The following is a 25,647-nucleotide window of genomic DNA, read 5'->3' on the forward strand; positions in this document are numbered from 1 at the left end:
CCATTTCAAGAACCATGTCTTCATATGCCATTACCGGAGCCTCTAAAGGCATCGGCCGCGAATTCGTGCGCCAACTCGCAGCCAACCCTGACAACACCGTCCTCGCTATAGTACGCAACCCTGAATCGCCCGAAATCCTGGACCTCGCCTCCAACCACTCCAATGTGCACCTGATCAAAGGCGATGTGACGGACCCCAAGTCAATTCTCGAGGCTGCCTCAGCCGCCGCAGCCGTCACTGGTGGGAAGCTCGACGTGCTAATCCACAACTCCAATGCCGTGGACGGGGCCACAATGGGCACTCCGCCGACGGAATATCCCTTTGATGCTCAAGCAATGAGGGCCATCTTCGACCTGCCGTTGAGTACGAATCTCTACGGCGGCATCTGGACGACTAACGCCTTCCTGCCTCTGATTGAGCAGGGCACCCAGAAGAAGATTGTGCACATCTCCAGCGGCATATCAGTCACAGAGTTCATTTCTAAGATCGGCTCCAGTGCAGCGGTCGCATACGCTGTGGCAAAGGCCGGGGTGAACGTCGTGGTCGCTAAGTATGCGGCAGAGTTGGCGCCGAAGGGCATCAAGGTGTTGGCTTTGAGCCCTGGATGGGTGGATACGTGGGAGGGTAAGTGCCTTTTCCTACTTTTGGAGATCTCCTATGCTGTGCAAGCTGGAACAATCACTGACTTCATCACTCGCAGGAGGAGAGAAACCAGCCCCAGTTGTAGAAGCGAACAACTTCATGCTGAAGCAGTTCCAGATAGTCAAGCCGGATCTCGAGGGACAAATCCAGCCTGAGGAGAGCGTGAGAAAGAGTCTCCAGGTGATTGACCGTCTGGACGCGCAGAACAGCGGCTTGCTCCTCAGCCATAATGGCAATCAGGACAATTGGTTTTAAAGTGCTCTGAAAAATGGGTTTAACATAATTGAAGAGATATATGTCCTTCCTGTCATATTTGCTTTGCATGCATCGACTCATGTTTGAGAAGCCTGTTCTTTAACTTCATCTTAGCTTTCAATTGCGCAGTCATGAGTCTTATCCCCTAAGTTGTTGAAGTAGAAACCGGTGTATGTTGGTAGTTAATAAGTTACTGCACATAACTATTTAAGGCATAGATGGGAGGAACCTCGGAACATAGTGGCTCCGATACCCGGCCTTCGGATTCTCGAGCTTCGCCCGAGCAGCTCTGGATGAGACCGCAGCTCATCTCTCTCGCTAATAGCGCCGGTCCAATTCTTATTTGGATCGCAAACCTCACCACAGGCGTCATGTCTTCTTTACTCGGAGCTGGCTACGAGTCAAGCGACGATGACACCACTCCCTCCGCCCCTGCACTCCAGCCCCCGGCGCCGTCTGCGACCAAGATTGTTGCGGCGCCCGAAGTGAACACAGAGGTTTGGTCCCCTTCATGAGATTCTATAATCCTTGGATTCGAACTCATTTCCCACGAGAATATCTAAATTTAAAACATTCACATGGCTAATATCCCTACAGGACCAAGCACACATGCAGATGATGCTCGCTAACACCTCTTCTACCGCCCTCACCTACAACGCCACATACGATGACCTTTCTCGACCATCGCAAGGTCCGGCCAACCCCTTCAAAGCCACCGAGGGGCCCAACGGCCTCAAGCGCAAGAACGTCCCCACCGGATACGCCGAGGAGGCCGCCATCAGTGAAGCGACATTCACGGCGCAGCATCGCACCTTCCAGAGTCTCGGTTACACGCGCAACCCGACCATGCCCGAGCAGTTCGTTGGCAACCTCGCCCACGCGGCGCAGTTCGGTGGCCGCGACGTCATTCAGATGAAGCCCTCTAAGGCGGTCTCCGCCGCGCTGCGGTCCAAGCGACAGAAGAAGGGCGATCCCAGCATCGTCGAGGGCGAGGGCGCGTACCTGGGGCCCTGGGCCAAATACCAATCGGACGACCGCTACTACGACGACGAAGCCGTTGAAGGAGCGACCGCTGACCGCGAGCTGGCCAGCGACGAGGAGTATGTGTACGAGGACGAGGACGAGACGGCAACCGCCGGCGGGGTACCAGCGCACGTCCCGGCGCCGATGGACAAACTGGCGACCGACTACCAAGACGACACGACCACGGCGGAGACGACCGAGTTTCACGGCAGCGAGCAATTCGACTACCTGGGCCGGACGTACATGCACATCCCGCAGGACCTGGACATCGACCTGCGCAAGGAACCGGGCAGCACGAAGAACTTCATCCCCAAGAAACTCTTCCACACCTACAAGTCGCACACCAAGGCGATCACCTCGCTGCGCTTCTTCCCGCGGTCGGGCCACCTGCTCCTCTCCGCCGCGGCGGACGGCAAGGCCAAGATCTGGGACGCGTATCACTCGCGCGAGCTCCTGCGCACCTTCTCAGGCCACAGCAAGGCCATCACGGACACCGACTTCCACCCGACGGGCACCACCTTCCTCACGGCCTCGTACGACCGGCAGATCAAACTCTGGGACACCGAGTATGGCAAGTGCGTGGGGCGGTTCTCGACGGGCAAGACGCCGCACGTCATCCGCTTCAACCCGTCCCCGGAGTTGTCGCACGAGTTCCTGGCCGGCATGTCCGACAAGAAGATCGTGCAGTTCGACACGCGCTCCGGCGAGCTGGTGCAGGAGTACGACCACCACCTGGCTGCCATCAACACCATCACCTTCGTCGACGACAACCGCCGCTTCATCTCCACCTCGGACGACAAGTCCCTGCGCGCCTGGGAGTACGGCATTCCCGTCCCCATCAAGTTCATCGCCGAACCCTACATGTTCGCTCTCACGCGCGCCACCCCGCACCCCAACGGCAAGTACGTCGCCTTCCAGTCCGGCGACAACCAGATCGTCGTCTACGGCGCCACCGACAAGTTCCGTCAAAACCGCAAGAAGAGCTTCCGCGGCCACAACAACGCCGGCTACGCCATCGACATCCGCATCTCGCCCGATGGCCAGTTCCTGGCCTCCGGCGACAGCGCCGGCTATGTCTGCTTCTGGGACTGGAAAACCGGCAAGATGTACCATAAGATCTTGGCCGGCGGGAAGGAAGGCGGCGCCACTACTTGTCTGGATTGGCACCCACAGGAGACGAGTAAGGTCGTTACGGGTGGGTTGGATGGGTTGATTCGCTATTGGGATTGATTTCGGGGGGAGTTCTATTCGCAAGATAGACGATTCGGTGTAGGGGTCATGGGATAATGTTATTTTCTTTCTTCCCTTGTTACTACTACAAAAGCTAAGGCTTTTCTTTTCTTTTTTACTCAAGTATAGGACAATCACGATCCGGATTATGTACATCCCATCACGACTGCCATTTATAGATATTATTTCTCGGAGTCAAATCACCTAGGCTGTAGGGCAGAAGAGAACGTATACACACATCTGGATAGGGCTATTCCTGATCTCCTGACCTCAAATTACCGCCAATCGCACCGCTACAGACGAATGGCAGTACGTATGTATGTTACACGGAGGATACACCACCCTAGAAAGAAAAGCTAAGTAGCGCCGAACTGCAGGCAGTGTAAACGACTAAAAACTAGCCATCTCGATCCAACTCGCCACGAACGCCAGAGTCCGTCCCCGGTCCATTGCCATGCGCTGCGCAAACTCCTCGAAATTCAGTTTCGCCCCGCTGCCGCCGCGCTCCTTGGCTTCGCGCTCGACCTTATTCAAATACGCCCAGCGGGAAAGCGTGACCGGCGATGGGGGCAGGGTCGAACCAGGCCGTTGTTTTGGGAGGGTGGAGGATGGCGGGGGCAGAGGTTGAATGGGTGAAGGAGAGAGTTTGGGTGCGGTGGCTTCGGCTTCGGGGGAGGAGGCGTGGAAATGGGAGGTCGGGGCTGGGAATGAGGTGGAGCCGCTGGGGTCGAGACGGAGCTGGGTGGGAAGGTCGGTTTGGTGACGGGGGAGAAGAGTGGGGGATAGAGATGGCGATGGGGACGCGCTGCGGCTGGTGAGTTGTTGGTGGAAGGAGATTGTAGTGGAGGTCGGAATGAGGTCTTCTTCGTTGGGACGATGGTGCGGAAGGGTGGGATCGTAGTAGGATGCTGCGGCGGACGGAGGCCTGCTGCTGTCTTCTGCAGGTTCCGAGGCAACGGAGGAGGTAGACAGAGACGGCGAGGAGGGCGAGATCGCGAGAGGAGGCGGGTACCAATCCCCGTTCCCCTGAGGTTCCAAGGGCGGATTCGTTGATGGTGCTAGTCCTGCGGCCATGGCTTCTGTCTCGGTAGGATCGATGAGCGACTCGACATTGTCATCGAAGAGATGCATGTCGGGGGTAGGTGGGGCCAAGGCCTGTACGTTCTCGAGGCCCTGGACGGAATATCCTGTCCGTTGGAGGAGTTCGTCGAGGGAGCTGTTGCGGATCATGCTCTGCATCGCTGCCTCTGCTCCCTCTTCCTCATCTTCCTCCTCTTCCTCCTCCCCTTCCTCCTCTTCAGCTTCAAATTCGGGCTGGACGGTAGAAATCTCTCGAGCAGCTTGTTTACCATGCTCCATTTGTTCAGTGAGTTCAATCTCGCGGGCCCACAATTTACGCTCGGCACGAGTCTCGTAGGCCTCCATGAGCAGGTCCTCCTTGGGTTTGAAAAGGATATCCAGCAGTTCGTTGAACCCTTGTTGCGTGACCTGGTATAAGATCTCCTTGCCAACGTCCCTTTCCACTTCAGGCACTTCAAATCCGCCCCACCGCTCGCTCACAAGAATGCTTCTCGACGAAGTCGACGGGTTTGATCTCACGTCATAGTCATCTGTTAGGTCATCCTGGAACCGAACCTTGGATGAGGAGCGAGAACGAGGCGACGGCGGATGTGATTCCGATGCGGCCGGCTGGGATTCGTCAACCTCGTTGTCTTCCTCTTCATCAGAGCTCGCCGCGTCCAGATCGCTTTGATAGCCAACAGGGGCGGTGGCGCCGTCTTCCTCGTCTGTGTAGAACCCCCTTCGTCTCCATCGGTCATGAACGCCCATTCGGCGTGTGACATGAAGACGCACCTGATCGGTAGCGTACATGCGGTTGTAGACGGCTGTCCCGATGCGGGCCCGATCAACAGGATCAGTGATCTCATGGACAGGGACATAAGCTCCCAAAGCACTGACAATATCCTCGTTACGGATGTGCTCTGGGGGAGGCCATCGGTCGCTGGCTCCGGACGAGCTCGATGCATCATCGGCTTCAGTCCCGGCTTCCTCGGCACCTGGCTCTCTTCTTCCGTGACTTCCAGAAGCTTGAGCAGAACCGGAGATAGAGTGACGCCTCGCCGTGGGCAACACCGGTCGCGTGACCCCATAATAGCTTCGGACTGCCGCATCGCCAATCACTGAGTAGCGGTCACCGGTATCCGTCCCATCGAGACGTAGCACTCCCTCGTTGTCGACAATCTCGAGATCGCCATCATGATTGACTCGCTTTCCTTCGCCAGTCCGTGAGGGATCCCCATTGGGAATGCTGCCAGGAAATGCTGAACTAATTGGCTGGCTCCCCAAGACGACATCGCGAGCACCCCCTTCCAAAAAATCATCTTCCAGGCCGGCGACCATATCCCTGGTGAGCTCCCTGCTGAGGGCGTAGTAAGCTCGGAAAATTCGCAAGAAATCTTTTCGCTCGACGTAACCATCATTGTCGATATCGTAACCTCTGAAGACGCGGTGAAGCCGTTCGTCGTTACTCTTGTTATTCAGACTTGCAATGCCCTTCAAAAACTCCTCCAGCCCAATCAATCCATCATTGTTGGTGTCGTAGAAAGCAAACATACGATCGTAGATCAGACTCGGGGGCGGAGGCCTAATGGAGGTGTTTGGCACAAAGCACCGATCAAAGGTCTTCCGGTCGATGGCCATGTACACCTTGTTCGGATCATCCTCCCATTCGTGATTAGCCAGACACCGGAACTGATCCCAGAGCGCGTCTAACTCGGTATTCTCAAATCCAGTCTCCTTCATCAACCGCTTAAACAATGCCCTTGGCAAGCTGCGCGGCATCATCGTCGGCTTTCCAGGATACCAGACTGGCTGCGACTGGCGGGGACTGCCGAGGAACGGTGCGGGAATGCGCACCTTGTAGAACATATGGGTCTTGATATGCACCTGCATGGCTTCACACGTCTCACAGAGGTCATAGTCGATACAGTTGGCACATCGATACCGAATTCCCTGGATCGGCATAGCACCACAGCTGTTACACGTCACCCCGCGGTGGATATACCCATCCCTCCTCGCTTGGTCCTCCGCGATATGATACAGCAGGTTCAGCAAGTTCTGGCCCTCCCGCACCGGCGCCACATCGTCGTTGTTGTGTTCCGCGCCGTCGCGCCACGAGAAGACACTCTGATCATCCACGACCGTCTCATCGCCACCATCTCCCGCCGCATTATTCTGCGCCCCGGTCGTAGGCCGCGACTCGCCTTCCTCGGTCTCATACGGGAAGCTCGACGTGGACAGCGTGACCCTCTCACCATTCTGTCGCCGTAGTCGTAAGTCAGCCCCGTAATTGTCATCTGCATTGAATCGAACGAGCGCCCGCTCAATGCCCGCGCGCGAGATCCCACGCCGCTGAAGCTGCGCAATCAAATACTCGCGCTCGGGACTGCCTTCGTCCAGGCGATGACTGGAAGGGAAATCCAGGGCGAGAAAAGATTCTAGAAAAGTATCTTCCATCATCTCCCGCATCCGCTCCGCATGGGCCTGGGGTACTCCAACCTGCTCCATGAGCTGGTCTCGAGTCGCTAGAAGCGAGGGAAGAAGACCGCTTTCTACACGCCGACCATCCTCGGTCTCGATGCGGAAAGTCCCGTAGACACCGTTGTGACGCTCCAGTTGTTCAAGGTGTGCGATGGCGCGCGATGAGGGTGTGTCTGCAGCGGAGAAGAAGGACTCTTCGGGGAGGTCATTATTGTTGTTGTTGCTGTTGCTGTTGTTGCGTCGCTGGCGGCGAATGGCGCGGCGGCGATGAAGGCGTGAGGCACCTGGGGAAGAAGAAGCGCCAGGACCTGCTGGGTGGAGAAGGTGCTGCCGTATGTAAACGATCGCGTAGGCTGCTGCTACTCCGGAGAGGAGATAGATGAGCGGTCGGTAGCGTGCCAGAACCGACCTGGAGTGGGAGTGGGAGTCCGACATGGCGGCCAAGGAATGAACGGTCGATCAGGCGCATAGGGGCATCGCTATTGAAATCCGCCCTACCCCTGATTTCAAAAGCTAGAAAACTTGAAAATAGATCTGGAGAATGGTATCTGGGATTGAGGGTCAAGGGTCGACAGGTTGAACAATGCGGAAGTGTCGAGGTTCTCCGCGCCTTTGGCGGGCGGGAAGCTGCGGTCATGACCGCCTTTGCCGTGAAGGGCCGGCCGAGCCATTGGGTCAATACTGCAGGGATCGAGAAAACTACATATCACTTCCAACTTTTAGTTATTGCCTTCATCATCCTAGGAAGACATTATCAAGGAGTATGAAATACTTAGCGCCGCCATCCCTATGTGGAAGGCTATCGGAACTATGTCGCCTAACTTCAGCCAAGCCACCGAGATGTAAATCATGGAGGACAGACAGATTGATACCTTGGGTATCGTACGCTCTTCATTGTCACACCGCTGAAGGTATATACAGCATTATTGAACACATCAACAAGGAGAATAACAATATCACAACACTAAGATCAAACGCAGAACAAATGCTAAGTCAGAGAGACACACACATAGCCTCAAGGACGAAGACCCTCACGGTAGGAGACCGCTCCCTCATCCGCTCCTGGAGTCTGGAATAAAACAGAACCAAAATTGAACGAGCTCAAATCCACCTTCACACTGTCGCTGTCGTCAATGATAATCTTTCATAGTCACGTCATATACAAGGTCTCCTGCTACAGGCGCCCAATCGCGCTACGCGCATGCCGAGAAACTGCAGGGCAGAGCAAAGCGAATGCGATTGGGATGCGGCAGCGAGGTTGATCCTCGCAAGACCATGCTTCATCCAAGCCGTTTCGACGAAGGGACAAGACCTGACGCTCCGCGATACATCAGCCCGGACGGCCATTGCGCATCGCGTGCTCCGCCTTGCCGCGAAGTCAGTGAGACTCGTCGCGGATAAGAGCAACAATCATGCTGTAGAGATAGAAAAAGAACATGATCAGGTGGAAGCCCAGCTTGATGAAGGATTCCTATAGTTGGAAGGTGATCAGCCGGCGGTTTGCCAAGAATGTGTGACGTAAAGCCGATGGGAAATGAAAACTGACCTTCTTGTGCACATTGAGCTTGCGGAAGATCTCGGTCGCATCCAGCAAGTGCTGGTTCTCATAGATCCTGTGGCAGTAAAGATGTGGTTAGCGAACATGACGAGGAACCGCTGCGCTTGTGAGGACGGTGGTTGCGAGAGAAACGCACTTCTTGGCATTGAACGCCAACAGAGGCAAGTTGAGCACAATAGCAACCCAATAGCCATTGATGACGAAGAGGATGGTGAGGAATGCGTGAACGGCGGCTTCGGGAATAATGTATGCGTTGAGGCGGTTGCAGAGATCAATCGGATTAATATAGTCGCTGCAGAAAGAGTCAAGTTAGCTAGAGGTCCTGTTCCACAACTCCGTCGCAATGACTTCTGCCAGAGCAGTCGAATCACACGCCCTGTTTGGGGGTGATGCCATCTGTGAGGTATAGCTGGCTTATTACATACCATTCCAAGTCGCTGTACATGATCGTGAAGAAAACCTGAAGGAACAGGTTGACGGCATTGATCAACACCGCCAGCAGATAGAGCCAGGCTTCACCGGACATGGTGGGCAAGAAGACGAAGTTTACCGAGGGCCGTAAGTGAAAAGACTTAAGAAAAAAAATAATAGGAGACGTGCTCAAAAGCAATAGAGGCAAGCTGTAAGCAGTACGACGTGAGACGAGAGGGCAAGAGGAGAGGAAGGTGAGGAAAAGTGGAGGATGCAAGCAGGTGTGGTGAAGTTCATGAGTCGGTTGTGGATTCGCCCCGATAGGGAAAAGCCGCGAAGGGAAGCTGACCAAGGCGGTAAGCCGGTCTGGGGAAATGCGGTCACCGCTTATGGCATCACCGACATGTCAGGCTGACTACCCCTACTACTATTACTACGACTATAGGATTTGGTCCACAAGTGATATGATTTGTGTATTTCTCTTACAATTGACCTGAATCTCAATCAGTGGCATGGGCGCCTACCCCACCTGTCAAATGAGACCGATCTCATACGAATGTTCACGTTCAGCGTAATCAATATTTGCACGGTGGTGCCTGTCAGTGACGTGTAGGAACACGTGCCCTGTTCCGCAAAGGGAAGATTCGCTATGCTGAGGTACTAGTACTGTATAGATTCAGATCAGAGTGACCATTCCATCTATATACAATACACTGGTCATAAATACTTGAAATCGTAATCTCAAAAGTGAATCAGAAGAAGGGAAAGCGGGAAATACAAATGTTGCGTTAAAAAAAGTCTCATCAGCATGTTCCGTCACACAAAGTACATAAGGTTAAGAGAACTCCCAGAAGCAAAGCGCCCACGTTAGAGGCGACCAAAGCATGGTCGCACCTAGGGTACTTGCTGCAGGATATATGTTGCCATCAGCGCTTCTCGACAAGGAGAATATGCATCGCACCATATGCAATCACGATAAAAGCGCCGGAAATGACGGCCAGCCCAATAACATCCTTCCACAAGGCAAGGGTGTCGAAACCGAAAGCACTCAGAATAGAGGCGCCTGGGACCTCTATATCCAAACCATATTTGTGGTCGATCAAGGTTAGATACGTCACTTCATTGACAATCAATGCTTCGAAGCCGTAGTGGAAAATAGATAGCTAGACAACGGTCAGTAAGCTATAATCAAGTGATAACGATATGGGGCTCCATCAAGCTTACCGTTTGGAGCCAGAGGGCAGACTTGGGAATGGCATCGTGGTTGAGCAAGAGGCCTGCGAAAAGGAGGCTGAACAGCATGACGAGACTTCCGATTAGGTTGGCCACCCCTCCATCCCGGAAGATGATACCAATAAAGAGACAGATGTTGGCGGCGGCAAGGTTGAAGAGCACCAGCACAAGAATAAATCGGAAGAACTCGCCCCAGGCTGGAATTAAGCCGGTCATAGGGTACACAATGATGCCCATGATGATTGGTGGCAAAAGACGGAGAGGCACAATGTCAAATACCACTTTAGCCGCAAAATAGGTGATCGGGTGGTAGTAGCCATTGGCCCTCTCCCGCACAAAAAGAAGACGCTCCGACGAGAAAACAGTGAGACTAGTCAGGGTGCTAAAGCCAAATAGAGCTAGAATGAAGAAGAAGAGACCGAGCCGATTCTGAAACCCTTTAATGTCATCAGTCAGTCCATAGAAGAGGTATCCACAAAGAACGGCAAGCAGGATGGAGATCGCGTAATGCGTAAGCATCAACATCGGGTTCCGGTAAAGGTTCCGCCAGGTGCGCTGTGAGAGAATGATGAATTGGCGGAGGAGTCCAACTCGAGCATAGCCTTTCGAGACTCCAGCATAAGGAGCAGACAGGGCTTCGGGGTTGGCGAACCCATTGGCCGCCCGAGCATTTTGAATGGCGGCCACAATCTCGTCGTGTACAGAACGAGCAATATCCGATGAGGAGTAATTGGCGACTAAAATATCGAGATCTGTCTGGCCTGGAGCGACGGGGGGTAACTGGTCTGGCTCCTCAGGAGTCTGGTTCGGTATAAGGGCAGGTTGACGGGACAGACGCAGCCATTGCTGGGTGTTCTCCGCCACATCGTCCAACTGCACATCCTCTTCATCCGTCTTTGGTGTGGAAGGAGTCTCAGGGTCCTTCTTCCGTGAATACAGTTGCCTATCTTGTCGCTGTTTAAGCGAGACTCGTCGTTTGCTCTTTGGCCGTCGGTTCGCTTCCAGGGTGCTGCTAGAATTCTCCTCCAGACTCACGTTCGACGCGCTTGCGACGGATTTGACCGCTCTCAGACTGCTCGAGGCTGTTTTCGGAGGATCCATACGCGCACCCAGCAAAGGAGAATTGACCTCGTCACTGTAAGAGCGAGTAACGCTGGCATGCATTGTCAAGTCAACCAGGTAATCGGCGATATTGAAGCCCGGAGGGCAGGAGTATCCCGCCTGGTCAAAGTATTGCTGACATGTGGAGAAAGGACCAGAGTAGACAGTCTTTCCCTTGGCCAAGAGGATCAGTCGATCAAAAAGAGCCACAATGTTGGATCTTGGCTGGTGAATGGTGAAAATGACAGTACGGTTGTACGTTTTGGCCAAAGTAACCAGACACTCTACCACGTTGAATGCATTGAATGCGTCCTATTCAAGCTTGTGAATGAGCGGGCATAGACAGAGTAGAGTGACAACTTACCAGTCCACTGGTAGGCTCGTCCAAGAAAAGTATGCTGGGGCTGGTGACAAGCTCACAGGCGATCCCCACTCGTCGTTTTTCACCGCCAGAAATACCTCGGCCTTTACCTTCCTCAGATCCGATCAACTGATCTTTGATATGAGAGATCCCAAGCTGCTTCTCCACCTCGAATACTCGTTGCTCCTTTGCAGCTCGGCTCATGTCTCGAGGGAGCCGGAGCAACGCACTAGTCAAAATAGTCTCATGTACGGTCAGAGTGGGAAGCATTGTATCCTCTTGATCGACAAATCCAATCATAGACTTGAAATCGTGGTCGCTGATCTTCTCCCCGTTGATGTAGAAATCGCCACGGACTGTGCCTCTCTTGTTCTTTCGTGCGAGAATGTCCAGGAAGGTGGTCTTTCCTGCGCCGGAAGCACCCATAATAGCGGTGATTTGGCCCGGTTGAGACGCACCCTGAATACTACTGAGAATCTCTCTTCCATTGAGGTAGTAAGAGACATTGTCCCAGTACAGGGCTGCCGGCTTGTGCTCAGCTAAGAGTTTAGCCCCTTCATCATCCGAGTCGTCGGAAAGGGGCAATTGTATGCGACCGTAAGATCTGCGGGACAGGTACCATACTGCAAGAATCACAGCCACAACGAAGAGGGCACATCCAGCAATGACGCCAGCAATGAGGGGGGTGTTGATTTGTTTGACCGGGCGAGTGTAACCGGGGACATCTGTCCTATACAGACACTCTCCAGAGTTGCAGTTCAGCGTGATACTTTTGTCACCAAAGACAGCCTTGATCAAGTCATCCATCGCCGGCTCCTGAAACTTGCTCCCATCGTCGGGGCTACCCCCAACGGTCGAGACGCTGGAGAACGATGCCGGACCTGCAATCGACTCTCTGAGGAAGTCACCAATGTCAATTGATCCCTCCTCACCACAGAGCATACGTCCAGGGATGCACTCGCAATGGATGTTTTCGCAGGTGTAACGAGTCTTATTCTGGTTGTGAGTAGTTTCCAAGCCCCAGGTGCACGTATCCAGCCCACAGTAGAATGACTCTACCTTTCCCACCCAGAACTGAAAGTTGCACGTATTATCTTCTGCCTCGCATGAGAAGGTGACCTGAGGCTTGCGCTCCTTCAACTGGTCGAGGATCTTGCGGTTCGTCACATCGCACATCTGAAAATTCTCCTTGACAGTTACACCTTGCTTGTAGCAGACGCCGCCTTCCCCTTCCGGCATCATGGCATTACAGGCATCGTCCGTTTGACACACATTGCAATTGAGGCCTTCCCAGCCATCCTTGCACGCGCACTGACCATCCTTCGGCGGAGACCTTTGATGGCCATCGGCCAACGATCCACACAGCGGCTGTGCGCAATCATCGCCTCCGAAGCCGGGCGGACAGACACATTTGCCTGTAAATTTATCACATGACGCAAATTGAGCGCATTGAAAAGCATCTAGCTGGCAGTTGAAGCATGGAGGACACCCATCCGGGCGATCACTGAAGGTGGAGAAGAGCGGAGGTATTAGCTCGGCTTCGGAGTAGTTGCTCCGCGCTGCAACAGCAGATGCAGATAACGAGAGTCCGAAAGCCAGGGACAGGTGGAGTGTTAAGGGAAGCCTCATTTTGAACTAGAAAGAAAGCACATGAAATCAGCGACGATATTTTCACGACAAAGTTGCAGGCGAACGTTGGGATGTTGGGTGATATCTCGCACCGGAGACAGGGCCGATGCGGAGTAAGAGCAACGCCCAAGTAATCAAGAAGCCAAGTGGTGCATCGGGCTCTCAACCGGAGGATGACAAGGAAACGAGGTCAAGCAAAGAGTAGAGAGTCACAACGAGATGCTGAGAAAGGACTGAATAACCTCGTTTCGGATGAAAACAAGACGCGCAATAGCAACAACAAGCAAAGAGGCGGTAAGATGATGGGGAAGCAGGAAGAGATGGGGTGGAGGTTGGAAGGGAAACCGGTTGGGGCGATGACGAGCCCGGCGGAGATGCGCTAAAGCCGGGCATGCCATGGCCTGACAGCCTGGGGCACCAATGAACTCGGGTACCTACGTAAGTAGTACTGCCTGCCAACGCACAGGTACCAGGAACTGTCGTTATTGACAGTAGTAACACTCTTTGTCCCATTGAATGTTGATTGGTGTTTCTCGACGGAGCCTTGATAAACTTACAGTTCATGTCAACTATCCGATTGGTCTTCTCATCCATTGCTCTGATACCATTTCTCTCCAGATGATATGAATGATGACGCTAATCATCGTCTGACAGCCCCAGCATAGCGAACAACTAAGGTCTTGAGAACAAGCCTCGCAGACTGATGATTCGAATGATGTTCGTCGTACTACATCCCTCCCCTGCCCTCCCCCACATTGAGTTGGACGCGGAGGATCGAGGCCTCGCATACGGGGTAGATCCGAGCGCTGACACTCGCCCCGCATCGACCAGCCCAGTGGCCAACAGCTTGAGGCTGATTCTTACGGACGGTGCGACAAATTGAAAACACAACTGGACTAGCCGAAGAGTCGCAAAGCTATACATGGCCATGGCTGCCATACATACCTTTTTGTCCGAGGAGTCTGCATGGGAATACGGACAAGAGCTATTGATCGGAGAAGGAGTTTAGGATGTGCGCACCGCAGAATGGAATGCTTGGCCACGTGAAACCTAGGCTGGGATAGTGACGCTAACAAGTCACCCGGCAAGGGAGTTGATGCCAGATCAGAAACCAGCATCGAAGAACTGTACGGAATAAATGATGTGATCAAGTGTCTGTACTAGTGCTGGTGGATTGTGCGGGGCCTCCTCCAAGCTTTTCAGAGTGGGACGGTGGGTTCAATGCTACGGTTCCGGGCGGAGTTCATCCAGTGCATAACTCTGCATAGGAGTGACCTTGGTCCTTCAGCCGAGGTAGAAAAGAGGCCTCGATGTCTGACGAACGCTCATGGTTCAGCGTTGATTTCTGGCTCCTGAGCCGATTAATTGTGCTTCGCCTCCTCTTCCTTCTCTCTTCGCATACTCTTCTGACCTCAGTGCTGCTGGTGTGTTGTGCGACACATATACCTCTTCAGAGCCCTCGTTACTTGTCAAATGGCGAATCAGTATGCTCGAGATCCCTGGTGATTATACCAAATCGAGAATTCCTAAGCGACAAGGATCATGCATTGCTAATGTGGCTAGATATGCCTTTGTCTCTCGCCGCGCCGGTGCTGGCCACGACCCTCGCTTATCTCAATGCGAAGTACTCGCTCTTCTATGATCGCATGCTGATCAAAGTTCTTCTCAAGATTGCCGTTAATCTTCGGTCGGGCGAGCGTCGTGATAAAGTCAATTTATTCTACAAGCTTGAAAGCCATGCTCTGAATTCTAAAACGAGGGACCGACCGTTCCTTGTCTACAATGGCCGCAGCTGGACTTTCCACGAGGCATACATTACAGTACTGCAGTATGGGGCGTGGTTGAAGAAAGTGCACGGGGTCAAGCCCAGAGAGATCGTGGCCATGGATTTCATGAACTCATCCACTTACATCTTCATCTGGTTCGGTCTCTGGAGCATCGGCGCCGTGCCCGCTTTCATCAACTACAACCTATTAGGCAAAACTTTGACACATTCTGTTCAAACCTCGTCGGCGAGGCTGCTGTTGGTCGACGAGGAGCTGCGCGCTCAGTTTCCTCCCGAACAGCTTGAAACTTTCGCGTCCCCGGACTTTCGAGAAGGCAAAGGATCAGTCGATGTGGTTTTATTGACGAGTGAAACGGAAGCGCAGATCCTACAGGTGGAGCCAACCCGTGAGGACGATCAGGTTCGCGATGGAGTCAAGCTACGGGATACCGCTGCGCTTATCTATACGAGTGGGACGACTGGCCTCCCGAAGCCTGCCATCATCGGCTGGAGAAAGGCTTGGAGCACGGGTATCATGATCACGAACTGGATAAATCTTAAGAGCACGGATCGTTACTATACAGTAAGACGGTCCTCTTGCTTTGAGAATGATTGCTGACTAGAACTTAGTCGATGCCCCTCTATCACTCCTCGGCCTCTCTGCTCGCTGTCATGCCGTGTCTATGGACTGGCTGCGCCTCGATCATTGGCCGCAGGTTTTCTGCCCGCAACTTTTGGCAAGAGGTGCGCGAAAGTGAGGCCACCATCATTCAGTATGTGGGCGAAACCATGCGGTACCTCCTTGCTGTGCCTCCTGCTTTCGACCCAGTGACTGGAGAGGACTTGGACAAGAAGCATAACCTTCGACTGGCCGTGGGCAATGGTCTTCGCCCAGATATCTGGAACCGAGTGAAGGAGCGCTTCAATATCCCTGGCATCGCCGAATTCTACGCATCTACGGAGGGTACATCCGGATCGTGGAATCTTTCATACAATGACTTTGGTGCTGGAGCCATCGGCCGAAACGGAGGGTTCACTTCTTGGGTCCTTGGACGCAGCATAGCAATGGTCAAAGTTGATGAAGTCTCACAGCAGCCTTGGCGCGACCCGAAGACGGGGTTCTGCAAGCAGGTGCCTCGAGGAGAGCCAGGAGAGTTGCTGTGGGCGTTGAACCCCACTGACCCCAACGAAACCTTCAGCGGATATTTTAATAATTCCAAGGCTTCGGACAGCAAGGTCATCCGGGACGTTCTGCGCAAGGGTGACGCCTTCTTCCGCACCGGGGACCTGGTCCGATGGGACAAAGAGGGTCGTTGGTACTTCAACGACCGCTTGGGCGATACCTATCGCTGGAGAAGCCAGAATGTGTCGACTGCCGAGGTTTCCGAAGTGCTGGGAGGCCACACAGACGTCCATGAAGCGAATGTATACGGGGTGGCGCTGCCCCATCACGACGGCCGAGCTGGGTGTGCCACTATTCTTCTTCAGCAGCAGACTCGCGCTGACAACCCGTCCATTCTGATTCCTCCGACGCAGGAGACTTTGAGCAGCTTGTCTGCGCATGTTTTGAAGAATCTCCCGCGGTATGCCGCCCCGCAATTCTTGCGCGTGACGCTGGCCATGCAAACCACGGGCAACAACAAGCAGCAGAAACATGTCCTGCAGTCGCAGGGTGTTGATCCGTCATTGGTTGCTGCAGAGGACAGATTGTACTGGCTGCAGGGCAACCAATACGTGCCGTTTGAGCGTGATGATTGGAGCCGATTGCAGGCCGGAAAGGTGAAGCTGTGAGAGTGGATCTGACAGGTACTATCTCAAGTATTTACATGTGGGGTCTATGAATTTATCAATACACATTGAAGTATATAGTTTCGGAGGTCCTTGCACGTTTCCGATCGTTCTGAGCTGAACGGGCTCTGAATGAGATACCGGTTGGACCCACTGAGTGGTGGTGAGGGACAATCTCGGAAGATGGCTATTTGAGGCTATATAGCCCCTTGGCGAGAATTGTGCTCTATTCTATGTGATTACAGTTAGTAATGAATGAAGGGGCCCTCAGCAAAACTTTCATGAACAACGAGTACTGGCTGGCAGCCTTCTCCCACTTTTTGATCGGGTACAAGGGCTGCATCTGTAGTGTACATAGTAGTTATGCTTGTCGCATATTTTGGTTTTGATCATATCGGCTACTCGGAAAATCCCCCGGTCTCGGAAACAACATTGAGTCCGAGGTATAAAAGTTAAGCTTCCCCCCCGCTGCCGCCAGTTGGAGAAGGTCACCCCCTCATTTCTCTTTTCGCAACACAAACCAGTTGATATCGCAAACCAATCTATGCCTACTTAGAATGTATCTCTCCCCGCTAACCCGATGGTCCACGCCATCTCTCCGTCGATCGAGCAGCCACTACCTGAGCGCAACAACAACAAGAGGATTCCGCCGCCAATTCTCCGTGCATCGTCCTCTCCGCACCAGCAACAACACCTCCGCATCCGCCGTCGCCGCAGCCTTCCTCGCCCGCTTCCAGTCTCTGGGCCCTCAGACCCGCACGCAAATCCTGGATGCCAATCAGCTCCAACTTCTTTCTCTCACACTCAATCGACCTTCTCTCTGGGCGGGGGTGGACTCGACGCCGTCCCTGTCCACCTCCTCGACCCCACTGCCACACGGCACCCCCCTGCCGGCCGGCTACCACCTCGTCTACTTCACCCCGGCCTTCCTCGAAACCGAGCTCGGCCCCGACGGCACCGACACCTCCTACAACCCAGCCTCCCCCTTCACGCGCCGCATGTGGGCCGGCGGGGCGGTTGAATGGCCGCGCAATCCGGTGACTGGTGGCCGACCCAATTTCCTCCGGGTAGGCCAGGAAGTCCAGGAGACGACACGGGTGTTGAGTGCTGAACCCAAGGTCGTGCGCAAGACCGGCGAAGAGATGATTGTGGTGGGCGTGGAGAAGGAGTTCCGGAATGAGGATGGCGTGGCTATTGTGGATCGGAGGTGTGTCTTTCCTTCACCCGCCAAATCACCCAGCCATAAAAGCACCAAAAAACTAACTACCGACTAACTAACCACTTACCCTGGACACAGGAACTGGGTCTTCCGCAAAGCCCTGACAAGCCCCTCTCCAACACCCACACCACCCACCACCACCACCACAGGATCCTCAGCACCCGGCACAACAACAACAACAACAACAACAACAACAACAACCACCGAAAACACCCGTACCCACACGCGCACCCTCCGCCAAACCCCGGTCACCCTCTTCCGCTTCTCCGCGTTGACCTTCAACCCGCACAAGATCCACTACTCGACCCCCTGGGCGCGCGACGTCGAAGGCCACAAGGACATTGTCGTGCACGGGCCGCTCAACCTGATCTGCATGCTGGATCTGTGGCGGGATACGCGGGCGGCATCCCGACCCACAGAGCCACATCTGCTCCCGGAGAGCATCAGCTACCGCGCGACGAGCCCGCTGTACGCCGAGGAGGAGTATCGGATTGTGTTGGAGGAGGAGGCCGGGGATGGGGATGGGGTGGGGACGGTGCAGATTCTCGGGCCGGGGGAGGTGGTTGCGATGCGGGGGGAGATTCGGTAGGTTTGGGGTTTTCGAGTGGAGGTGGGTGGTGGCTCTGGTGAGTTGCTAGAGGTAGAGTGAGGGTCTAGGAAGTTATGCTTTGTGCAAAGTACGGTACTGAGTAGTAACTAACTAACTAACTAACTATATAGAGGTTCTTACATTAGTACTGTATTGGGTAGTGGATAAAGGCTCATAGCTCAGAGCTATGTAGATTTCACAGCGGCTACGGTGCTTGGTACAGTCGGGGTGGGTGCATTAACGGGTCTGTTTCTCTAGAGTCTAGAGAGGATCAAATCGACCAGCCCGGTCGCTCTCACGGTGTCACAGCTGAGCCATCTTGTTGGCACACTATATAAACCTAAGTATCCATTTCAAATGCTCATTCCCCTAGTACTCACCCAAGCATAAACCATGTATCATCATGTATATCTTGCAAAGACCAGACCTCACAAATGCCCTCATCGCGAAAAGGCAAGAAAAAAAGAAACCCTTTTCTAAAAACAATGCCTCGGCCGAAACCAAGTCTAGCTATGCTGCTTCGCTTCGCTTCATAAATCCCATAAACTCATCCTCCCCATACTTCCACAAATCCCCCACAACTTACGACAACCAATCCTGTCTCTAACTTCATGGCGAACCGGATTTTAGTGACTCAACCTCTTCTCATGAATAAACAAGCTACAGGCAAACGAGCAGAAGGCAATGCCAACCACGAAAGCAAAGCTCTTATTTGTAGCCCAGCCGTAGCAGCTGCGCACGATCCTCGCGACCGCCGGGTCGAGGGTCTTGATGTAGTCTAGGCTCTGGCGGACGCCGTCCACGATGGAATCAATGTCGTCGCTGTCGCGTAGGGCCCACTGCAGTCGAGTCCGCAGAACCTGTTGAACCACGGTGGAGGAGAGCGAAAGGCCGATGACGGACCCCAGCGAGCGGAAGAGGTACGAACAGGCAGTGACGACGGCTTGGTCTTCTGGGGTGGCGTTGGAGACTATTATCACAAGGATGAGGTTAGATGGGAAAAATTACTAGTAGGAGAGGGATGCACGCTAAAAAAGCAAGGGGACTGACTCAGACTGATAAGGGTGGAAGTGACGCCGGTGCCATTTCCAAAGGCACAGAAAACAGTCCCCAAAACCATGACTATGGTACTCTCGAAGACGCCCCCGGAGGCAAGGGTGATGGTCGTCAGACCCAGTGTAAGCAGAGCGTACGCGAAGACTGTCAACCAGTAGAACTTCCCCGTCCACTTCATCACGAATCCCGCAAAGAGCGAGCCGCTGACGCCGGAGATAATGCTGGGCAACAGACGCAGCCCTGCGATCGTGGCCGAGACGCCGTCGACAGCCTGGAAGTAGAGCGGGATATAGAAAAGGGCAGCCAGCCAGGCGCCGAAGCTGAAAAAGTTGCATCCGTAAGCGGCGAAGAAGGTCCTGTTGAAGATGATGTGGCCGGGGGCAAAGGGCTCCGCGGCATAGAAGCACTCCACGATCACAAACAGCACGAAAAGAGCCGCCGAGACGCTCAAAGATATGATGGTGATGGGGATTGTCCAGGAAACGTTGCTGCCGCGATCTAGACCCAAGAGAAACCCAAATACAGCTCCCACAAGAACCACAGCGCCGGGAAAATCGATGCGGCTGAGCTTCGTCTTCCAGTGACTGTCTTCAATGGCCGGCAGCTCCAGCATTATTGTGACAGCAACAAAGGCAAGGGCACAGAGGGGAACCTGCGCGATAAACGCCCTGCGACCCGAGTGAGCGTTTCTAATCTCTGCCAGTAAAATTACCCGACTTACCATCGCCAGCCGATGTAATCAGCCAGAACCCCACCTGCAATGACCGGTCAGAAACAAAGCTCCGGACAGCAGCACGCATTGTTTACCTAGTGGTGCGCCAATACCCGCACCTGTCGCATAAATCACATTGATAAATCCCTGCCACACACCTCGTTCACGCAGAGGGACGATATCGCTCAGGAGAATGCTGACCACAGTCGTCATCCCGCCGCCTCCGATACCTTGAAAGACCTAGAAGGGCTATGTTTAGAGTATAACCAACGCAGAAAGCAGAATAACGTACTCGTGCTGCGATCAGCTGGTTAATACTCTGAGCTGTACCGCAGAACAAGCAGCCGATCCCAAAAATGGCATAGGCAAACAATAGGCAGGTCTTGCGGCCGAAGATGTCACTCAATTTCCCATAGAGCGGTTGGAAAGAGGTCAGGGTCAGAAAATACGAGGTAGCAATCCAATTAGTCAAATTGAGGGCCTGCAGATCGCTGCCAATCTGACCATAACTGGCCATGATGATGGTCTGGTCGGCCGCCGACAAGAAGATCTACAGAGTCAATCAGCACTCAAGACCCATGGTAGTATTTCGGGAGGTGATAAGGTGACAAAACAAACCCCGATAGATACAGCCGGTAGGATATACTTCAAATTTGGGCGCACCTCTGACGAGGATTTGGCCTGATTCTCCTCCTCATCCTCCCGTGCGGCGGTTTGCTGGCTTGCAGACTCAAGATCCCGCTGGCCGCCAGTGTGGGGGATGGCCCCTATGGACTCAGTATTACTCTGGGACCCCAGCAACGGGGATGTCTCCGTGGGGATTCCTCGCTCTGATGCCATGGCCGCTCCGACACCGACTCCACACTGCAGGAGACTAGAAAATTGCAGGGATCGAAAAAGAAAAGAAGAACCTGAAATGTCGACGCTGGGGGGGACTATGAGGTGCTTCATAGATAGTGCTGCTCACGTGATGATAAGAAACCCCGCTCGCTGTTCCTGACAAATGACAAATCAGAATCGGAGTCAAGGCAAGGCTGCGGCCCCCACTTTGCTTTGAGGGGGGCTTTTCTTCATGATAAGATTGGAACTCCAACGTCGGACCCGAGTCTGCGGTGAGGTTATCCGCAACCCATTTACTACTGAGTTATTGGCTATGCATTTATTCCATCTATCGCTGCGATTGTTACTCGGCCCGACTAGCACAAAGATGGTCCTGTATGGGTCATGCCATTTCCAGATCATTTACGTGAACGTTACAGAAATCTCGTCGTGAATGCTCTATCTCGTGACTGTTGGTATAATACTGCAGTAGAGATATCCAGAATTAAGCATCCGTCTTGGCCTCCTCAGCCACCACGGGAATGGGAATGGGACCACCAGGCGAGTCCGGCAAGCGAGCGGTCAGAACCTCCACCCCATCCTCCGTCACCAGCAGGGTGTGCTCGAACTGTGCCGACAGCTTGCCGTCGGCGGTGGAGCTGGTCCAGTCGTCCGGCCACGTACGGTCGCGGTGAGTACCCAAGTTGATCATGGGCTCGATGGTGAAGCACATGCCGGGCTTCGCCGTCCCCACCGCCTTGTTCTTTGCGTAGTGGGGAACGTTGGGGGCGCAGTGGAAGAGCTGGTTGATACCGTGACCGCAATAGCTCTTGACCACACTGCAGTCGCGGGACTTGGCGTGCTTCTCGATCACATTACCGGGGTCTCTGAACAGCATGCCGGGCTTGACCAGCTCGATGGACTTGTCCAGGCACTCGCGCGCGGTCTCCACAACTCGCACCGCGTCCGGGTTGGCTTTGGCCTTGTCGCCAACGTAGTAGGTTTCGTTGATGTCGCCGTGGAAACCGTTGTGGTACAGGGTCACGTCAATGTTGACAATATCGCCGTCCTCCAGGGGACGCTGATCGGGGATACCGTGGCAGATGATCTCGTTGATCGAAGTACATACCGACTTGGGGAAATTGACGTAGTTGAGCGGCGACGGGTAAGACTGCATGCAATTAGCTTCTAAGCCTGATGTCCGGAGAACACCTTCCGTTGTTCGCATCCCCCATTAGATAGTAAGAACACCACTCACATCACGCTCAATGCAAGCCTTGTGAACCACCTCGTCGATGTAGTCGGTCGTGACACCGGGCTTAATCTCACGCGCAGCGATATCCAGAACCTCACGAGCCAAGCGACACACTTTGCGCATCCCCTCCTGCTCCTCCTTGTTCAAGATCGTGATGTTGTGGCGACCGACAAACTTCTGCTCGGAACGGGGAATGCCATCCTTGGCGTAGTCGGGGTGAGGGATGGACTTGGGGACGGTTCTCCGCGGAGACAGCGGGTATACAGGTCGCAAGTCGCCGCAGAAAGGGAAGGACGGAAAGGGGTTGTAGAGCCCCGTGGCTGGATCTGGTTCAGAAACTACTTTGGGTGTAAAGAGGTTGCTCAGGAAATTACTCTTCTTGTGAATCGTCTTGTGTTCGCTCTGTGCAAATGGGGATTAGCCATGATTCAACAACACCGCCACACGAGGCAATAAAGAGGACAGCCGTACCCAGCTCTTCTTGAAACAATCCTGCGAGCAGAAGAAGCTATCCGTCCCTTGTTTGAGGCAGGTCGGACACTGTAGCGTTCCTGCGTTCTTATCACAATCCACGCCGATGCATTTCCGGGCAGCGACTTCGGCAGTCATGTTGAAAAATATATAGAATGCAGATATCTGGAAGCCGACCACTCTATCGAATAATTTCGCAAGAAAACAAAAAGCTAAGGAGGCTTTGACGAGGTCTATCGAAATGTGTTTTGCCGCTGCGCCAAAGGGAAAAAATGGGACGATCCCCGCGGCTGAGCGGGCGTCCATCGGCGGACCATCAATTCAGGCAGAAAACTAAGTACCATACCCAAGAAGGACTAGTGCAGGACAACGAGCCTGCCATCCATAAAGAGACTAGCGGGCGGATCATCCAGGGCAGTAGCGCGCGTCTGTTAGTGTCACGTGTAATCTCGGAAATCCCTGTCGGCAAAATTGTGGCTGATTGGCGGGGAAGAAACTGGTGGGGCCGCCTTTTGGCCTTTGCCCGTTTTTTTTTTCTTTGTGACGCATCGATCAGTTCCGATATTAATTTGTAATCGTTTTGTATCACTCCAGACCCCCGTGGCAGGTTACAAGCCATCCTGAGGCCACGAGCTGCAAAGCATAACAGACAGACTACTTGTGCTTGGGTACGAAGTCTTTGAACACACATTATTGAAGTGGGGTTTTACACTTCTTCTTATCGATTTCTGATCGTCATTTTGCCCCCCGCCATGGCACATTCCGCACCGGCCAAACAAAAAGTTGTCATTGTGGGCGCAGGCCCGGTGGGGTCCCTTGCAGCTCTCTATGCAGCGGCCAGAGGCGATGAAGTTGAAGTATATGAGTTACGCGGAGGTTCGTTATTGCACTTATCCTCCTTTTATTTCGTGGCATTTGTTGCCCTGTCGCACCCCCCACCCCCCCCAAGATTGATCTCCGGTCATACATACCTCTCTACTGGCGTGGCCCACTTTATCACTTTACCCCCCACATTGATGTCTATACCAGCGCTCTACTAACATGGTCGACAGATCTACGTGATCCGGCGACCATCCCGTTGAACTTCACCAAATCCATCAACCTGGCGCTGTCTGAGCGAGGCATCACCGCGATGAAGCAGTCGCACCGCGATGAGCTGATCGACCGAGTTCTGGCGGACTCCATCCCCATGAGCGGACGCATGATCCACGGCCGGACGGACGGCAAGCTCTGGGAAGCAGCCCAGGCATACGATGTTCACGGACGAGTACGTATTCCACACGATTCCGGGGCCATAAGAACCCTCCTCCTCCCTTTTCTCCCCAATCCACCCACCCACAATTAACACCACCCCCCCCCCCCTCCACAGGCAATCAACGCCGTCGACCGCGGCACCCTTAACAATGCCTTCCTCGACGAGCTCGAGCAGACCCCCAACGTGCAACTCTTCTTCAACCACAAGCTCGTCGGCGCGGACTTCCGCAACAACCGGGCGTGGTTCGAGCGCCGCTCTCCGGGGGCCAGCCCGTACGACAAAGCCACGGAAGTCGAAGTGAGCTTCGACCTGCTCATCGGCGCCGACGGCGCGCACTCGGCCTCGCGCTACCACATGATGAAGTTTGCGCGCGTTGACTACTCCCAGGAATATATCGACACGCTGTGGTGCGAGTTCCGCATCCCCCCCTCCTCCGACCAACAAGAATTTCGCATCTCCCCCAACCACCTGCACATCTGGCCCGGCAAGGAACACATGTTCATCGCCATCCCCTCGGCCGACCGCTCCTTCACCTGCACGCTCTTCGCGCCCGCAGACCACTACGGGAGTCTCTCCGCTGCCAGCCACCCTGAAAAAGCACTGATCGAGTTCTTCGACACCAATTTCCCCGGCGTCTGCCCGGACCTCATTACCCCGGAGGCCCTGCACGAGCAGTTCACCGCTAACCAGCACCTGCCCCTCATCAGCCTGAAGTGCAACCCCCACCACTATGACGCCAGTGTTGTCGTCGTCGGCGATGCCGCCCACGCCGTCCTCCCGTTCTACGGGCAGGGGCTCAACGCCGGGTTGGAGGATATCCGGACCCTGTTCGAGATCCTCGATCGCTACGGGGTGTACGATGATTCGAACGGCCCCACAAGTCCGGAGAGCAGGCGCGACGCCCGCCGTCGCGCGTTGCAGGCCTACACGGATCAGCGCGCCGCCGATACCCATGCCATCAACGACCTGTCGAAACAGAACTTTCTCGAGATGCGGTGGGGCGTCAAGTCGCCACTGTACCGGCTGCGCAAGTCAGTCGAGGAGACTTTGACCCGCTACGTGCCGGAGCTGGGCTGGCAGACCCAGTACACCCGCGTCAGCTTCAGTAACCAGCGCTACTCCGAGGTGGTGCAGGCCGTGCGCAGGCAGGGCCAGCTGTTGGGCATGGGACTTGGCGCCGCCGCCCTACTGGCCAGCGTGACAACAGTGCTGGTTGGGGTTCTCTGCTGGAGGAGACGGCCAACCACTGCTGGTATGGTCTCGCCCTGGGCAGCTCTACGCAATGTCTGGCGGGAAGTGAGAAGGACGTTGCTGTGAAGCTCGTTCGGACCCCTTCCGCGCCCTGTGGGGTCCGACAGCTGCGTGACCTGTAACACTATGAATCCTTTCCATTGCATTAGAGGGTGATCTAGAAGTCTTATCATGAGCAATGCTATTCTCGTCCCAACGGATCACGGTACATGCGGTTCTTTGCATAATTCGCTTTCGGCGGCACGCTAACAAGTCTCAATGATCCCAAATTCGTCAATGCGCGTACAGGCTGTATATCAGATCCCCCTGCCCAAGTAACAAGAGACATACCCAGCTTCACACGAAAGGACTAGAGCACAAGCTTGGGAAAGATATGACAGCTGGTACGGTGGAAGCCAGCGACATGAATAACCAGTTCCTATACCCATAGATGAGCAACAAAGGGTCAGGCAGACAAGCGGAAAAGCCACCATGACCCACCCAA

General features: G+C 54.2%; 10 protein-coding genes across 10 annotated transcripts; 5 read left to right on the forward strand and 5 right to left on the reverse strand.

Annotated features, from left to right (window-relative positions):
* The first annotated feature begins 2 nt into the window (after positions 1-2).
* Positions 3-1,062, forward strand: BP01DRAFT_353342 (NAD(P)-binding protein). Its single transcript, XM_025574161.1, has one exon. It carries the CDS (start codon positions 15-17, stop codon positions 795-797), a length of 783 nt encoding a protein of 260 aa, XP_025435006.1. The 5' UTR covers positions 3-14; the 3' UTR covers positions 798-1,062.
* A 145-nt stretch (positions 1,063-1,207) lies between these two features.
* On the forward strand, positions 1,208-3,321 carry BP01DRAFT_353343 (WD40 repeat domain-containing protein). Its single transcript, XM_025574162.1, has one exon. It carries the CDS (start codon positions 1,507-1,509, stop codon positions 3,148-3,150), a length of 1,644 nt encoding a protein of 547 aa, XP_025435007.1. The 5' UTR covers positions 1,208-1,506; the 3' UTR covers positions 3,151-3,321.
* Positions 3,322-3,366: 45 nt separating this feature from the next.
* BP01DRAFT_353344 (EF hand domain protein) lies at positions 3,367-7,256 on the reverse strand. Its single transcript, XM_025574163.1, has one exon. It carries the CDS (start codon positions 7,123-7,125, stop codon positions 3,541-3,543), a length of 3,585 nt encoding a protein of 1,194 aa, XP_025435008.1. The 5' UTR covers positions 7,126-7,256; the 3' UTR covers positions 3,367-3,540.
* An 812-nt stretch (positions 7,257-8,068) lies between these two features.
* BP01DRAFT_362742 (cornichon family protein) lies at positions 8,069-8,774 on the reverse strand (the record flags this gene model as incomplete). Its single annotated transcript, XM_025576236.1, has 4 exons — positions 8,069-8,161; positions 8,237-8,303; positions 8,385-8,540; positions 8,674-8,774. 4 exons carry the CDS (start codon positions 8,772-8,774, stop codon positions 8,069-8,071), a joined length of 417 nt encoding a protein of 138 aa, XP_025435009.1.
* A 579-nt stretch (positions 8,775-9,353) lies between these two features.
* BP01DRAFT_353346 (putative ATP-dependent permease ADP1) lies at positions 9,354-13,204 on the reverse strand. The gene is made up of 4 exons (XM_025574164.1): positions 13,076-13,204; positions 11,358-12,989; positions 9,884-11,305; positions 9,354-9,822 (listed from the first exon to the last, which is right to left on the reverse strand). Exons 2-4 carry the CDS (start codon positions 12,981-12,983, stop codon positions 9,586-9,588), a joined length of 3,285 nt encoding a protein of 1,094 aa, XP_025435010.1. The 5' UTR covers positions 12,984-12,989; positions 13,076-13,204; the 3' UTR covers positions 9,354-9,585.
* Positions 13,205-14,469: 1,265 nt separating this feature from the next.
* On the forward strand, positions 14,470-16,539 carry BP01DRAFT_379421 (putative long-chain fatty acid transporter; the record flags this gene model as incomplete). The annotated part of the gene is made up of 3 exons (XM_025577150.1): positions 14,470-14,485; positions 14,547-15,331; positions 15,379-16,539. The coding sequence occupies 3 exons, from the start codon at positions 14,470-14,472 to the stop codon at positions 16,537-16,539; spliced, it is 1,962 nt and encodes a 653-aa protein (XP_025435011.1).
* Positions 16,540-17,093: 554 nt separating this feature from the next.
* BP01DRAFT_403696 (hydroxyacyl-thioester dehydratase HTD2) lies at positions 17,094-18,570 on the forward strand (the record flags this gene model as incomplete). The annotated part of the gene is made up of 3 exons (XM_025578684.1): positions 17,094-17,119; positions 17,150-17,743; positions 17,834-18,570. The coding sequence occupies 3 exons, from the start codon at positions 17,094-17,096 to the stop codon at positions 18,342-18,344; spliced, it is 1,131 nt and encodes a 376-aa protein (XP_025435012.1). The 3' UTR covers positions 18,345-18,570.
* Positions 18,571-18,680: 110 nt separating this feature from the next.
* Positions 18,681-20,995, reverse strand: BP01DRAFT_333329 (putative MFS multidrug transporter). The gene is made up of 6 exons (XM_025573122.1): positions 20,731-20,995; positions 20,405-20,662; positions 20,208-20,352; positions 20,122-20,155; positions 19,395-20,068; positions 18,681-19,314 (listed from the first exon to the last, which is right to left on the reverse strand). Exons 1-6 carry the CDS (start codon positions 20,950-20,952, stop codon positions 18,971-18,973), a joined length of 1,677 nt encoding a protein of 558 aa, XP_025435013.1. The 5' UTR covers positions 20,953-20,995; the 3' UTR covers positions 18,681-18,970.
* Positions 20,996-21,263: 268 nt separating this feature from the next.
* On the reverse strand, positions 21,264-22,937 carry BP01DRAFT_333332 (methionine aminopeptidase MAP1). Its single transcript, XM_025573123.1, has 3 exons — positions 22,658-22,937; positions 22,190-22,588; positions 21,264-22,102 (listed from the first exon to the last, which is right to left on the reverse strand). The coding sequence occupies exons 1-3, from the start codon at positions 22,793-22,795 to the stop codon at positions 21,437-21,439; spliced, it is 1,203 nt and encodes a 400-aa protein (XP_025435014.1). The 5' UTR covers positions 22,796-22,937; the 3' UTR covers positions 21,264-21,436.
* Positions 22,938-23,224: 287 nt separating this feature from the next.
* bna4 (kynurenine 3-monooxygenase) lies at positions 23,225-25,526 on the forward strand. Its single transcript, XM_025570375.1, has 3 exons — positions 23,225-23,533; positions 23,710-23,924; positions 24,027-25,526. The coding sequence occupies exons 1-3, from the start codon at positions 23,410-23,412 to the stop codon at positions 25,227-25,229; spliced, it is 1,542 nt and encodes a 513-aa protein (XP_025435015.1). The 5' UTR covers positions 23,225-23,409; the 3' UTR covers positions 25,230-25,526.
* The last annotated feature ends 121 nt before the right edge of the window (positions 25,527-25,647 follow it).

Source organism: Aspergillus saccharolyticus (genome assembly GCF_003184585.1).
Source record: "Aspergillus saccharolyticus JOP 1030-1 unplaced genomic scaffold BP01scaffold_3, whole genome shotgun sequence".
Lineage (NCBI taxonomy): Eukaryota > Fungi > Ascomycota > Eurotiomycetes > Eurotiales > Aspergillaceae > Aspergillus > Aspergillus saccharolyticus.

Bases quoted from the DNA above. Each gene is read 5' to 3' on its own strand.
- bna4 (XM_025570375.1), top strand. From the start codon at position 23,410: ATGGCACATTCCGCACCGGCCAAACAAAAAGTTGTCATTGTGGGCGCA. The intron at 23,534-23,709 runs GTTCGTTATTGC...CATGGTCGACAG, and splicing joins AGTATATGAGTTACGCGGAG to ATCTACGTGATCCGGCGACC. The intron at 23,925-24,026 runs GTACGTATTCCA...CCCCCTCCACAG, and splicing joins CATACGATGTTCACGGACGA to GCAATCAACGCCGTCGACCG.
- BP01DRAFT_353344 (XM_025574163.1), bottom strand. From the start codon at position 7,125: ATGTCGGACTCCCACTCCCACTCCAGGTCGGTTCTGGCACGCTACCGA.
- BP01DRAFT_333332 (XM_025573123.1), bottom strand. From the start codon at position 22,795: ATGACTGCCGAAGTCGCTGCCCGGAAATGCATCGGCGTGGATTGTGAT. The intron at 22,589-22,657 runs GTACGGCTGTCC...CCATTTGCACAG, and splicing joins ATTGTTTCAAGAAGAGCTGG to AGCGAACACAAGACGATTCA. The intron at 22,103-22,189 runs GTGAGTGGTGTT...AATTGCATGCAG, and splicing joins AGGCTTGCATTGAGCGTGAT to TCTTACCCGTCGCCGCTCAA.
- BP01DRAFT_353346 (XM_025574164.1), bottom strand. From the start codon at position 12,983: ATGAGGCTTCCCTTAACACTCCACCTGTCCCTGGCTTTCGGACTCTCG. The intron at 11,306-11,357 runs GTAAGTTGTCAC...AAGCTTGAATAG, and splicing joins ACGAGCCTACCAGTGGACTG to GACGCATTCAATGCATTCAA. The intron at 9,823-9,883 runs GTAAGCTTGATG...ACCGTTGTCTAG, and splicing joins CTGCCCTCTGGCTCCAAACG to CTATCTATTTTCCACTACGG.
- BP01DRAFT_353342 (XM_025574161.1), top strand. From the start codon at position 15: ATGTCTTCATATGCCATTACCGGAGCCTCTAAAGGCATCGGCCGCGAA.
- BP01DRAFT_353343 (XM_025574162.1), top strand. From the start codon at position 1,507: ATGCAGATGATGCTCGCTAACACCTCTTCTACCGCCCTCACCTACAAC.
- BP01DRAFT_333329 (XM_025573122.1), bottom strand. From the start codon at position 20,952: ATGGCATCAGAGCGAGGAATCCCCACGGAGACATCCCCGTTGCTGGGG. The intron at 20,156-20,207 runs GTAAACAATGCG...CGGTCATTGCAG, and splicing joins GGGTATTGGCGCACCACTAG to GTGGGGTTCTGGCTGATTAC. The intron at 19,315-19,394 runs GTCAGTCCCCTT...TTGTGATAATAG, and splicing joins TTCCACCCTTATCAGTCTGA to TCTCCAACGCCACCCCAGAA.